Source organism: Oncorhynchus tshawytscha, linkage group LG25 (genome assembly GCF_018296145.1).
Source record: "Oncorhynchus tshawytscha isolate Ot180627B linkage group LG25, Otsh_v2.0, whole genome shotgun sequence".
In the NCBI taxonomy this organism is placed as follows: Eukaryota; Metazoa; Chordata; class Actinopteri; order Salmoniformes; family Salmonidae; genus Oncorhynchus; species Oncorhynchus tshawytscha.
Genome location: NC_056453.1, coordinates 36605980 through 36619077, shown reverse-complemented (window position 1 = coordinate 36619077; position 13098 = coordinate 36605980). Strand labels below are relative to the sequence as shown.

Here is a 13098-nt window from a genome sequence, read left to right as displayed (position 1 = left end):
ACCCCTTACAAAAATGTCCACATGATAATTCACATTCCTGTTATTTTATTTTCCTGCTGTAGCAATTTGGGTCAAAGTAAGATCCTACAACTGTAAGACATAGATCTGCAAATAATTTTCAAAATCATCATACCTATATCAAATTTCACAGTCTGACGTGCACGTAAACTACTACAGTACATTAGATTTTATGTATTTACACAGGAAACCCATTGAGGCTGGAGTGTGCAGATTTAATATATCCTACCTGTGATTTCGGTGGGTGACTCTAGGAGGCTGGAGAGGTCTTCTGACACAAACTTTAACCTCTGACCTCCCACCTCTGACTCCTCAAACTGTAGTTTGAACAGCTCCCGCGTCAGCGTCTCAAAGTCTGTACACAGAGAGGCAACGTGTGTTTTATAATCACAATCTATAAATACAGTGCATTCGGAAAGTATTCAGACCCCAGACTTTTCCACATTGTTACGTTACAGCCTTGTTCTAAAATGGACTAAATAAATGTTTTCCTCATTAAATCTACACACAATACCCCATAATTACAAAGCAAAAACAGGTTTTTAGGAATTTTTGCAAATTTTTTTTTTTTTTTAAAGTTATCTTTTTATTTGAAGTATTCAGACCATTTGTTATGAGACTTGAAATTGAGCTCAGGTGCATCCTGTTTCCATTGATCATCCTTGAGATGTTTCTACAACTTGATTGGAGTCCACCTGTTGTAAATGCAATTGATGCGACATGATTTGGAAAGGCACACATCTGTCTATATAAGTTCCCACAGTTGACAGTACACGTCAGAGCAAAATCCAAGCCACAAGGTCAAAGGAATTATCCGTAGAGCTCCGAGACAGGATTGTGTTGAGGCACAGATCTGGGGAAAGGTACCAAAACATTTCTGTAGCATTGAATGACCCCAAGAACACAGTGGTCTCCATCATTCTTAAATTGAAGAAGGTGAAATCCCTGAGCGGTGTCCTTCCTCTGCAGCAATTGAGTTAGGAAGGACACCTGTATCTGTGTAGTGACTGGGTGTATTCATACACCATCCAAAATGTCATTAATAACTTCACCATGCTCAAAGGATATTCAATGCCTGCTTTTTTTTACCCATCTACACTACCGGTCAAAAGTTTTAGAACATCTACACTTTAGCTCAGTGCGAACGTTGCCTGTAATCCATGGCTTCTGGTTGGTGTATGTACGTACAGTCACTGTGGGGACGACGTCCTCAATGCACTTATTGATAAAGCCAGTGACTGATGTGGTGTATTCCTCAATGCCATCGGAAGAATCCCGGAACATATTCCAGTATGTACCAGCAAAACAGTCCTGTAGTTTAGCATCTGCTTTATCTGACCACTTTTTTCAATCGACCGAGTCACTGGTGCTTCCTGCTTTAATTTTTGCTTGTAAGCAGGAATCAGGGGGATGGAATTATGGTCAGATTTGCCAAATGGAGGGCGAGGGAGAGCTTTGTACGCGTCTATGTGTGTGGAGTAAAGGTGGTCTAGAATGTTTTCCCTCTGGTTGCACATTTAACATGCTGATAAATCAGTTCTCTTTCATTTCTAAGTTTCCCTGCATTAATGTCCCCGGGCCACAAGGATGAGCGTTTTCCTGTTTGCTTATGGCGGAATACAGCTCAATGAGTGCAGTTTAGTGCCAACCTCGCTCTGTGGTGGTATGTAGACAGCTACGTAAAATACAGCTGAAGGGCCTCCCGGGCGGCGCAGCTGTACTGACTCTGGGTTCGCGCCCAGGCTCTGTCGTAACCGGCCGAGACTGGGAGGTCCATGGGCGACGCACAATTGGCCTAGTGTCGTCCAGGTTAGGGAGGGGTTGGCCGGTAGGGATATCCTTGTCTCATCGCGCACCAGCGACTCCTGTGGCGGGCTGGGAGCAGTGCGTGCTAACCAAGGTTGCCAGGTGAACGGTGTTTCCTCCGACACATTGGTACGGCTGGCTTCCGGGTTGGATGCGCTGGGTTAAGAAGCAGTGCAAGCTTGGTTGGGTTGTGTATCAGAGGACGCATGACTTTCAACCATCGTCTTTCCCGCGCCTGTACGGGAGTTGTAGCGATGAGACAAGATAGTAGCTACTAAACAGTGAATAGTGAATAGAATAGTGCAGTGAATAGAATAGTGCAGTGAATTTTGAATAGAAAGTGAATAGAATAGTGCGTAAAGAAAGAGTTAGAATAGTTAGAATAGTGCAGTGAATAGAATAGTGCAGTGAATAGAATCACTAAAGAAATGCTTTGATCTCATTAGAATAGAGTAGAAAGTAGACAAAGAAAGATTGGTTAGAGAGAACGAGATTTTTTTGACTCATTGACTACAGTAATTTTTTTCATTCTATGTTAGCGTTCATTCATAGGCTAGGTTGTAGAAACCTCATGATGGGTGCAGGGAAACCTTGAGCTGGGTGAATGTCATATGAATGTAATAGAAATAAAACCATGCTCATATGTAAAATAAATCATTCTCCCTCATCTTAAAGGGCACCGACCACTGAAAGAAGTTAGCTATCATCTAACATGTTCAGGGAATGCATGATGGATATTTTGATGTGCAACATGTCAAAATAGGGTCCAGAATGATCAGATATAATTTTGGACCATTAGAGATGAATTTGCCTACATGTTTTTTGTGCATATTGGCCTAGGCCTAGGCTATTTGCTACATAATTTAGGCCTACCACCTGTGAAAGTTAGAACTCAAAACACACTAGCTAGATTGCTCACTCTAAATATGATATTGTTGCTAGATAGAAATGCAATTGATCTAACAGTAAATGTAATGTCCTACAAAAATGTTCCATTGGTAGGCCTATATAGGCTCTTGATATAGGCTATTCATCGCAAATGGTGCTCTCAGCTCCGTTCTGTTAGCGTATTATCTCAATTATATACTCCATTTTTAAAGTGGTGTTACGTCCTCTATATTGATAGTTGAGAAATAATTGTTATACTCACATAAATATGAAACTCTCCTCTTTTTTAACAACAGTAACAGTAGTTGTTTTAAAAACTCTCTTTCCCGGAATTACATTTCAAAATGATGCTCAACTGTCACTACTGTGCTTATCAGAATGCATCACTCCCTTCACTCCGTGTGCAAAGGGGAGAGAGGGAATGAGAGCCAGCACTGAAACAGAGACAGAGCAGATACTTTCATTGCAGGAAGCAGCCTAATGCACATTACTGTTCACCAAATAATGGTTTTAGAACTAAAAAATCTGCAGGAATGCTGTGAAGCCTAATCACCAACATAAGTCAAATTGTTTTGGTAAGAGGGCAATGTTGGTTTCTGTCATTTCCTTTTCTCATCCCATCTCTAGATAGTTTTGTTGTCTATCAAATTGTCTTTTTTTTTGCCATGGTGACAGAGACATATTTTTAAAGACTTTTCAAGGATGTGCAGACACCCTGTGAATGTGTTTGGGATAAGTATCAGCCATCAGGGTTAAACGTACATTGTCTTGCCCTGGAGGCAGAACTAAGCGGTTTCCACTAGATGGGCGGGCTGCAAAGTCAAAAGGGTCAGGTAAGGTTATGGGGAAGTGTAGTCTTACCAGCGTAGGCCACTGTCAGAGCAGCGTTAGAGTTAGGGTAAGGTTATGGGGAAGTGTAGTCTTACCAGCGTAGAACACTGTCAGAGCAGGGTTAGGGTCAGGGTAAGGTAAGGTTATGGGGAAGTGTAGTCTTACCAGCGTAGGCCACTGTCAGAGCAGGGTTAGAGTCAGGTAGAGCAGGTTATGGGGAAGTGTGTAGTCTTACCAGCGTAGGCCACTGTCAGAGCAGGGTTAGGGGGTCAGGTAAGGTTATGGGGAAGTGTAGTCTTACCAGCATAGGCCACTGTCAGAGCAGGGTTAGGGTCAGGGTCAGGTAAGGTTATGGGGAAGTGTAGTCTTACCTGGTTAGACCACTGTCAGAGCAGGGTTAGAGTCAGGTAAGGTTATGGGGAAGTGTAGTCTTACCAGCGTAGAACACTGTCAGAGCAGGGTTAGAGTTAGGGTAAGGTTATGGGGAAGTGTAGTCTTACCTGCGTAGGCCACTGTCAGAGCAGGGTTAGAGTCAGGTAAGGTTATGGGGAAGTGTAGTCTTACCAGCGTAGAACACTGTCAGAGCAGGGTTAGAGTCAGGTAAGGTTATGGGGAAGTGTAGTCTTACCAGCGTAGAACACTGTCAGAGCAGGGTTAGAGTCAGGTAAGGTTATGGGGAAGTGTAGTCTTACCAGCGTAGAACACTGTCAGAGCAGGGTTAGAGTTAGGGTAAGGTTATGGGGAAGTGTAGTCTTACCTGCGTAGGCCACTGTCCCAGCAGGGTCTGTTTGTAGTCTGGCCCTCAACGTCTGTCTCTGTGCCTCTGTAGGATTCAGTCCCAATGCATCCAGAGCCTGGCAACACACACAGAGTTACACACACACACACCATACCCTTAAATATGACCACACACACAGACTAGTAAACCACACACACACCTAGCGTGACTAAGCATGCTGGATGTGAATACTGCCTATCGATATTGCCATGATGTCGTGGGAGAATGATTGGAGCAGCTCGGACAGCGCACAGTGAACACACTGAACACACACGTTGGCTGTACGGTGCAGTGTAATCAGGCCAGAGCACATGACAGGCCAGCAGCAGTAATAGCTTATTGAGCAGTGTCTCTGCAGGGATGAGGCAATGTCAATACAATCAATACACTGCAATGACCCTAATGTCAAACCACATCCGTACAGTACATACACACACCATTATAAACATTCCCATACACAAACACTAATTCTTAGACACATACATTAAACACTGATAAACACACACTCTTCCACATCCACACGCCCACACTGACCTGCTCCAGCCTCTCCAGTTTGAGGCGACAGATGGAGCTGAGGAGCACTTCCTTTGTGGTACGAGACTGCTGACTGGCTGCCATACAGTGGAGGATTCTGGGTAGAGGGAGACGGACAGGTAACCAAGTGAACCAATAACTGGGTATAATAACGCATAACATTGTTGTTGTTTATGACAAATGTATTACATTTGTTGCATATACATGTGGAAAAAAAGAAAAGCTTATAAAATGGAGGAGGAGAGAGAGAAAGAGAGAGTGAGCAAGAGAGAGAGGGGGCAGAGGCAGAGGGAGAGGCAGAGGGAGAGGCAGAGAGAGAGGGAGAGGCAAAGAGAGAGGCAGAGGCAAAGAGAGAGAGAGGGGCAGAGGCAGAGGGAGAGGCAGAGAGAGAGGGAGAGGCAAAGAGAGAGGCAGAGGCAAAGAGAGAGGCAAAGAGAGAGGCAGAGGCAAAGAGAGAGGCAGAGGCAAAGAGAGAGGCAAAGAGAGAGGCAGAGGCAAAGAGAGAGGCAAAGAGAGAGGCAAAGGGAGAGGCAGAGGCAGAGAGAGAGGCAAAGAGAGAGGCAGAGGCAAAGAGAGAGGCAAAGAGAGAGAGAGGCAAAGAGAGAGGCAGAGGCAAAGAGAGAGGCAGAGGCAGAGAGAGGGCAAAGAGAGAGGCAGAGGCAAAGAGAGAGGCAGAGGCAGAGAGAGAGGCAAAGAGAGAGGCAGAGGCAAAGAGAGAGGCAAAGAGAGAGAGAGGCAAAGAGAGAGGCAGAGGCAAAGAGAGAGGCAAAGAGAGAGGCAGAGGCAGAGAGAGAGGCAAAGAGAGAGGCAGAGGCAAAGAGAGAGGCAAAGAGAGAGAGAGGCAAAGAGAGAGGCAGAGGCAAAGAGAGAGGCAGAGGCAAAGAGAGAGGCAAAGAGAGAGAGAGGCAAAGAGAGAGGCAGAGGCAAAGAGAAAGAGAGGCAAAGAAGAGGCAGAGGCAGAGGCAAAGAGAGAGGCAAAGAGAGAGGCAGGCAGAGGCAAAGAGAGAGGCAAAGAGAGAGGCAGAGGCAAAGAGAGAGGCAGAGGCAAAGAGAGAGGCAAAGAGAGAGGCAAGGCAAAGAGAGGCAAAGAGCAGAGGCAAAGAGAGAGGCAAAGAGAGAGGCAGAGCAAAGAGAGAGAGGCAAAGAAAGAGAGGGCAGAGGCAAAGAGAGAGGCAAAGAGAGAGGGAGAGGGAGAGGCAGAGGCAAAGAGAGAGAGAGGCAAAGAGAGAGGAGAGGCAAAGAGAGAGGCAGAGGCAGAGAGAAAGAGAGATTTGTCACATTCTGAGACAAATCAGAATTTAAGGTATGTTACACATATTATTTGGGAACAATCCCACTTTATGGGAACAAACAATCCCACTTTATGGGAACAATCCCACTTTATGCACAAGTCTGTTACACAAGCATATCTAAATGCAGCCCTTTGTCATTTAAGACAGGTCTGGTCAGAGTGAGAACAGGTGAGCTGTAAACAGACAGGTCTGGTCAGAGTGAGAACAGGTGAGCTGTAAACAGACAGGTCTGGTCAGAGTGAGAACAGGTGAGCTGTAAACAGACAGGTCTGGTCAGAGTGAGAACAGGTGAGCTGTAAACAGACAGGTCTGGTCAGAGTGAGAACAGGTGAGCTGTAAACAGACAGGTCTGGTCAGAGTGAGAACAGGTGAGCTGTAAACAGACAGGTCTGGTCAGAGTGAGAACAGGTGAGCTGTAAACAGACAGGTCTGGTCAGAGTGAGAACAGGTGAGCTGTAAACAGACAGGTCTGGTCAGAGTGAGAACAGGTGAGCTGTAAACAGACAGGTCTGGTCAGAGTGAGAACAGGTGAGCTGTAAACAGACAGGTCTGGTCAGAGTGAGAACAGGTGAGCTGTAAACAGACAGGTCTGGTCAGAGTGAGAACAGGTGAGCTGTAAACAGACAGGTCTGGTCAGAGTGAGAACAGGTGAGCTGTAAACAGACAGGTCTGGTCAGAGTGAGAACAGGTGAGCTGTAAACAGACAGGTCTGGTCAGAGTGAGAACAGGTGAGCTGTAAACAGACAGGTTCTGGAGAGAGAGATAAGAGATGAAAAGATACAGGAAGGAACAGGAGGAGGACAGAAATGATTGTGATGGAAGGCTTGGCTTCAGTCCTGCAGCCTTCCAGACCAAGTTCACGACAAGAGGGTAGACAGAGGCAGTCCTCTGACAGACAGATACAGATACAGTCCTCTGACAGACAGATACAGATACAGTCCTCTGACAGACAGATACAGATACAGTCCTCTGACAGACAGATACAGATACAGTCCTCTGACAGACAGATACAGTCCTCTGACAGACAGATACAGATACAGTCCTCTGACAGACAGATACAGATACAGTCCTCTGACAGACAGATACAGATACAGTCCTCTGACAGACAGATACAGATACAGTCCTCTGACAGACAGATACAGATACAGTCCTCTGACAGACAGATACAGTCCTCTGACAGACAGATACAGATACAGTCCTCTGACAGACAGATACAGTCCTCTGACAGACAGATACAGTCCTCTGACAGACAGATACAGTCCTCTGACAGACAGATACAGATACAGTCCTCTGACAGACAGATACAGATACAGTCCTCTGACAGACAGATACAGTCCTCTGACAGACAGATACAGTCCTCTGACAGACAGATACAGATACAGTCCTCTGACAGACAGATACAGATATAGTCATCTGACAGACAGATACAGATACAGTCCTCTGACAGACAGATACAGTCCTGACTGACAGACAGATACAGTCCTCTGACAGACAGATACAGTCCTCTGACAGACAGATACAGTCCTCTGACAGACAGATACAGATACAGTCCTCTGACAGACAGATACAGATACAGTCCTCTGACAGACAGATACAGTCCTCTGACAGACAGATACAGTCCTCTGAGAAGACAGATACAGTCCTCTGACAGACAGATACAGATACAGTCCTCTGACAGACAGATACAGATACAGTCCTCTGACAGACAGATACAGATACAGTCCTCTGACAGACAGATACAGATACAATCATCTGACAGACAGATACAGATACAATCATCTGACAGACAGATACAGATACAGTCCTCTGACAGACAGATACAGTCCTCTGACAGACAGATACAGTCCTCTGACAGACAGATACAGTCCTCTGACAGACAGATACAGTCCTCTGACAGACAGATACAGACAGACAGATACAGTCCTCTGAAGACAGACAGATACAGTCAGTCCTCTGACAGACAGATAAAGATACAGTCCTCTGACAGACAGATACAGATACAGTCATCTGACAGACAGATACAGATACAGTCCTCAGACAGATGACAGACAGATACAGATACAGTCCTCTGACAGACAGATACAGATACAGTCCTCTGACAGACAGATACAGACAGACAGATACAGATCAGTCTCTGACAGACAGATACAGTCCTCTGACAGACAGATACAGATACAGTCCTCTGACAGACAGATACAGTCCTCTGACAGACAGATACAGTCCTCTGACAGACAGATACAGTCCTCTGACAGACAGATACAGTCCTCTGACAGACAGATACAGTCCTCTGACAGACAGATACAGTCTTCTGACAGACAGATACAGACAGACAGATACAGTCAGTCTGACAGACAGATACAGACAGACAGATACAGATCAGTCTCTGACAGACAGATACCTCTGAGATACAGTCCTCTGACAGACATATACAGTCCTCTGACAGACAGATCAGTCTCTGACAGACAGATACAGATACAGTCCTCTGACAGACAGATACAGTCCTCTGACAGACAGATACAGATACAGTCCTCTGACAGACAGATACAGTCCTCTGACAGACAGATACAGTCCCTCTGACAGATACAGATACAGTCCTCTGACAGACAGATACAGTCCTCTGACAGACAGATACAGATACAGTCCTCTGACAGACAGATACAGATACAGTCCTCTGACAGACAGATACAGTCCTCTGACAGACAGATACAGTCCTCTGACAGACAGATACAGTCCTCTGACAGACAGATACAGTCCTCTGACAGACAGACAGATACAGTCCTCTGACAGACAGATACAGATACAGTCCTCTGACAGACAGATACAGATACAGTCCTCTGACAGACAGATACAGATACAGTCCTCTGACAGACAGATACAGATACAGACCCTATGACAGACAGATACAGATCCTCTGACAGACAGATACAGATACAGTCCTCTGACAGACAGATCCAGATACAGTCCTCTGACAGACAGATACAGTCCTCTGACAGACAGATACAGTCCTCTGACAGACAGATACAGTCCTCTGACAGACAGATACAGTCCTCTGACAGACAGATACAGTCCTCTGACAGACAGATACAGTCTTCTGACAGACAGATACAGTCCTCTGACACAGATACAGATACTCCTCTGACAGACAGATACAGATACAGTCCTCTGACAGACAGATACAGTCCTCTGACAGACAGATACAGTCCTCTGACAGACAGATACAGATACAGTCCTCTGACAGACAGATACAGATACAGTCCTCTGACAGACAGATACAGATACAGTCCTCTGACAGACACAGACAGATACAGTCCTCTGACAGACAGATACAGATACAGTCCTCTGACAGACAGATACAGTCCTCTGACAGACAGATACAGATACAGTCCTCTGACAGACAGATACAGTCCTCTGACAGACAGATACAGTCCTCTGACAGACAGATACAGATACAGTCCTCTGACAGACAGATAAAGATACAGTCCTCTGACAGACAGATACAGATACAGTCATCTGACAGACAGATACAGATACAGGCCTCTGACAGACAGATACAGATACAGTCCTCTGACAGACAGTCCTCTGACAGTCAGTCCTCTGACAGACAGATACAGTCCTCTGACAGACAGATACAGTCCTCTGACAGACAGATACAGTCCTCTGACAGACAGATACAGATACAGTCCTCTGACAGACAGATACAGTCCTCTGACAGACAGATACAGTCCTCTGACAGACAGATACAGTCCTCTGACAGACAGATATAGTCTTCTGACAGACAGATACAGTCTCTGACAGACAGATCCTCTGACAGATACAGTCCTCTGACAGACAGATACAGATACAGTCTGACAGACAGATACAGTCCAGTCTGACAGACAGATACAGTCCTCTGACAGACAGATACAGTCCTCTGACAGACAGATACAGTCCTCTGACAGACAGATACAGTCCTCTGACAGACAGATACAGATACAGTCCTCTGACATACAGATACAGATACAGTCCTCTGACAGACAGATACAGATACAGTCCTCTGACAGACAGATACAGATACAGTCCTCTGACAGACAGATACAGATACAGTCCTCTGACAGACAGATACAGTCCTCTGACAGACAGATACAGATACAGTCCTCTGACAGACAGATACAGTCCTCTGACAGACAGATACAGATACAGTCCTCTGACAGACAGATACAGATACAGTCCTCTGACAGACAGATACAGATACAGTCCTCTGACAGACAGATACAGATACAGTCCTCTGACAGACAGATACAGTACAGTCCTCTGACAGACAGATACAGTCCTCTGACAGACAGATACAGATACAGTCCTCTGACAGACAGATACAGTCCTCTGACAGACAGATACAGTCCTCTGACAGACAGATACAGTCCTCTGACAGACAGATACAGTCCTCTGACAGACAGATACAGATACAGTCCTCTGACAGACAGATACAGATACAGTCCTCTGACAGACAGATACAGTCCTCTGACAGACAGATACAGTCCTCTGATACAGTCCTCTGACAGACAGATACAGTCCTCTGATACAGTCCTCTGACAGACAGATACAGTCCTCTGACAGACAGATACAGTCAGTCCTCTGACAGATACAGATACAGTCCTCTGACAGACAGATACAGATACAGATACAGTCTCTGAACAGACAGATACAGTCCTCTGACAGACAGATACAGATACAGTCCTCTGACAGACAGATACAGTCCTCTGACAGATACAGATACAGTCCTCTGACAGACAGATACAGGCCAGTCCTCTGACAGACAGATACAGATACAGTCCTCTGACAGACAGATACAGTCCTCTGACAGACAGATACAGTCCTCTGACAGACAGATACAGTCCTCTGACAGACAGATACAGTCCTCTGACAGACAGATACAGTCCTCTGACAGACAGATACAGTCCTCTGACAGACAGATACAGTCCTCTGACAGACAGATACAGTCCTCTGACAGACAGATACAGATACAGTCCTCTGACAGACAGATACAGTCCTCTGACAGACAGATACAGTCCTCTGACAGACAGATACAGTCCTCTGACAGACAGATACAGTCCTCTGACAGACAGATACAGTCCTCTGACAGACAGATACAGTCCTCTGACAGACAGATACAGTCCTCTGACAGACAGATACAGATACAGTCCTCTGACAGACAGATACAGATACAGTCCTCTGACAGACAGATACAGTCCTCTGACAGACAGATACAGTCCTCTGACAGACAGATACAGTCCTCTGACAGACAGATACAGTCCTCTGACAGACAGATACAGTCCTCTGACAGACAGATACAGTCCTCTGACAGACAGATATAGTCTTCTGACAGACAGATACAGTCTTCTGACAGACAGATACAGATACAGTCCTCTGACAGACAGATACAGATCTCTGACAGACAGATACAGTCCGCTGACAGACAGATACAGTCCTCTGACAGACAGATACAGTCCTCTGACAGACAGATACAGTCCTCTGACAGACAGATACAGTCCTCTGACAGACAGATACAGATACAGTCCTCTGACATACAGATACAGATACAGTCCTCTGACAGACAGATACAGATACAATCCTCTGACAGACAGATACAGATACAGTCCTCTGACAGACAGATACAGATACAGTCCTCTGACAGACAGATACAGTCCTCTGACAGACAGATACAGTCCTGACAGACAGATACAGTCCTCTGACAGACAGATACAGATACAGTCCTCTGACAGACAGATACAGTCCTCTGACAGACAGATACAGTCCTCTGACAGACAGATACAGTCTCTGACAGACAGATACAGTCCTCTGACAGACAGATACAGATACAGTCCTCTGACAGACAGATACAGATACAGTCCTCTGACAGACAGATACAGATACAGTCCTCTGACAGACAGAGATACAGTCCTCTGACAGACAGATACAGTCCTCTGACAGACAGATACAGATACAGTCCTCTGACAGACAGATACCTCTGACAGACAGACAGATACAGTCCTCTGAGACAGACAGATACAGTCCTCTGACAGACAGATACAGTCCTCTGACAGACAGATACAGATACAGTCCTCTGACAGACAGATACAGATACAGTGCAGTCTCTGACAGACAGATACAGTCCTCTGACAGACAGATACAGATACAGTCCTCTGACAGACAGATACAGATACAGTCCTCTGACAGACAGATACAGTACAGTCCTCTGACAGACAGATACAGTCCTCTGACAGACAGATACAGTCCTCTGACAGACAGATACAGTCAGTCTCTGACAGACAGATACAGTCTTCTGACAGACAGATACAGACAGACAGATACAGATACTCTGACAGACAGATACAGATACAGTCCTCTGACAGACAGATACAGTCCTCTGACAGATACAGTCCTCTGACAGACAGATACAGTCCTCTGACAGACAGATACAGTACAGTACCTCTGACAGACAGATACAGTCCTCTGACAGACAGATAGTCCTCTGACAGATACAGATACAGTCCTCTGACCAGTCCTCTGACAGACAGATACAGATACAGTCCTCTGACAGACAGATACAGTCAGTCCTCTGACAGACAGATAGATACAGTCCTCTGACAGACAGATACAGATCCTCTGACAGAGATACAGTCCTCTGACAGACAGATACAGACAGACAGATACAGATACAGTCCTCTGACAGACAGATACAGATACAGTCAGTCCTCTGACAGACAGATACAGTCCTCTGACAGACAGATACAGATACAGTCCTCTGACAGACAGATAAAGATACAGTCCTCTGACAGACAGATACAGATACAGTCCTCTGACAGACAGATACAGTCCTCTGACAGATACAGATACAGTCCTCTGACAGACAGATACAGATACAGTCCTCTGACAGACAGATACAGTCCTCTGACAGTCCTCTGACAGATACAG

At 45.6% G+C, this 13098-nt stretch overlaps 1 protein-coding gene across 1 annotated transcript in view; it reads right to left on the bottom strand.

Moving 5' to 3' along the window:
* Positions 1–258: 258 nt before the first annotated feature.
* The window catches only part of LOC112236149 (inaD-like protein), a 55820-nt gene continuing 42980 nt past the window's right edge, over positions 259–13098 (bottom strand). The window contains exons 12-14 of the mRNA XM_042306297.1: positions 4856–4952; positions 4301–4397; positions 259–373 (exon numbers count right to left, since the gene is read on the bottom strand). Of these exons, the coding sequence (XP_042162231.1) occupies positions 4376–4397; positions 4856–4952 (119 nt within the window). The 3' untranslated portion in view covers positions 259–373; positions 4301–4375. The remainder of the gene's footprint in view (positions 374–4300; positions 4398–4855; positions 4953–13098) is intronic.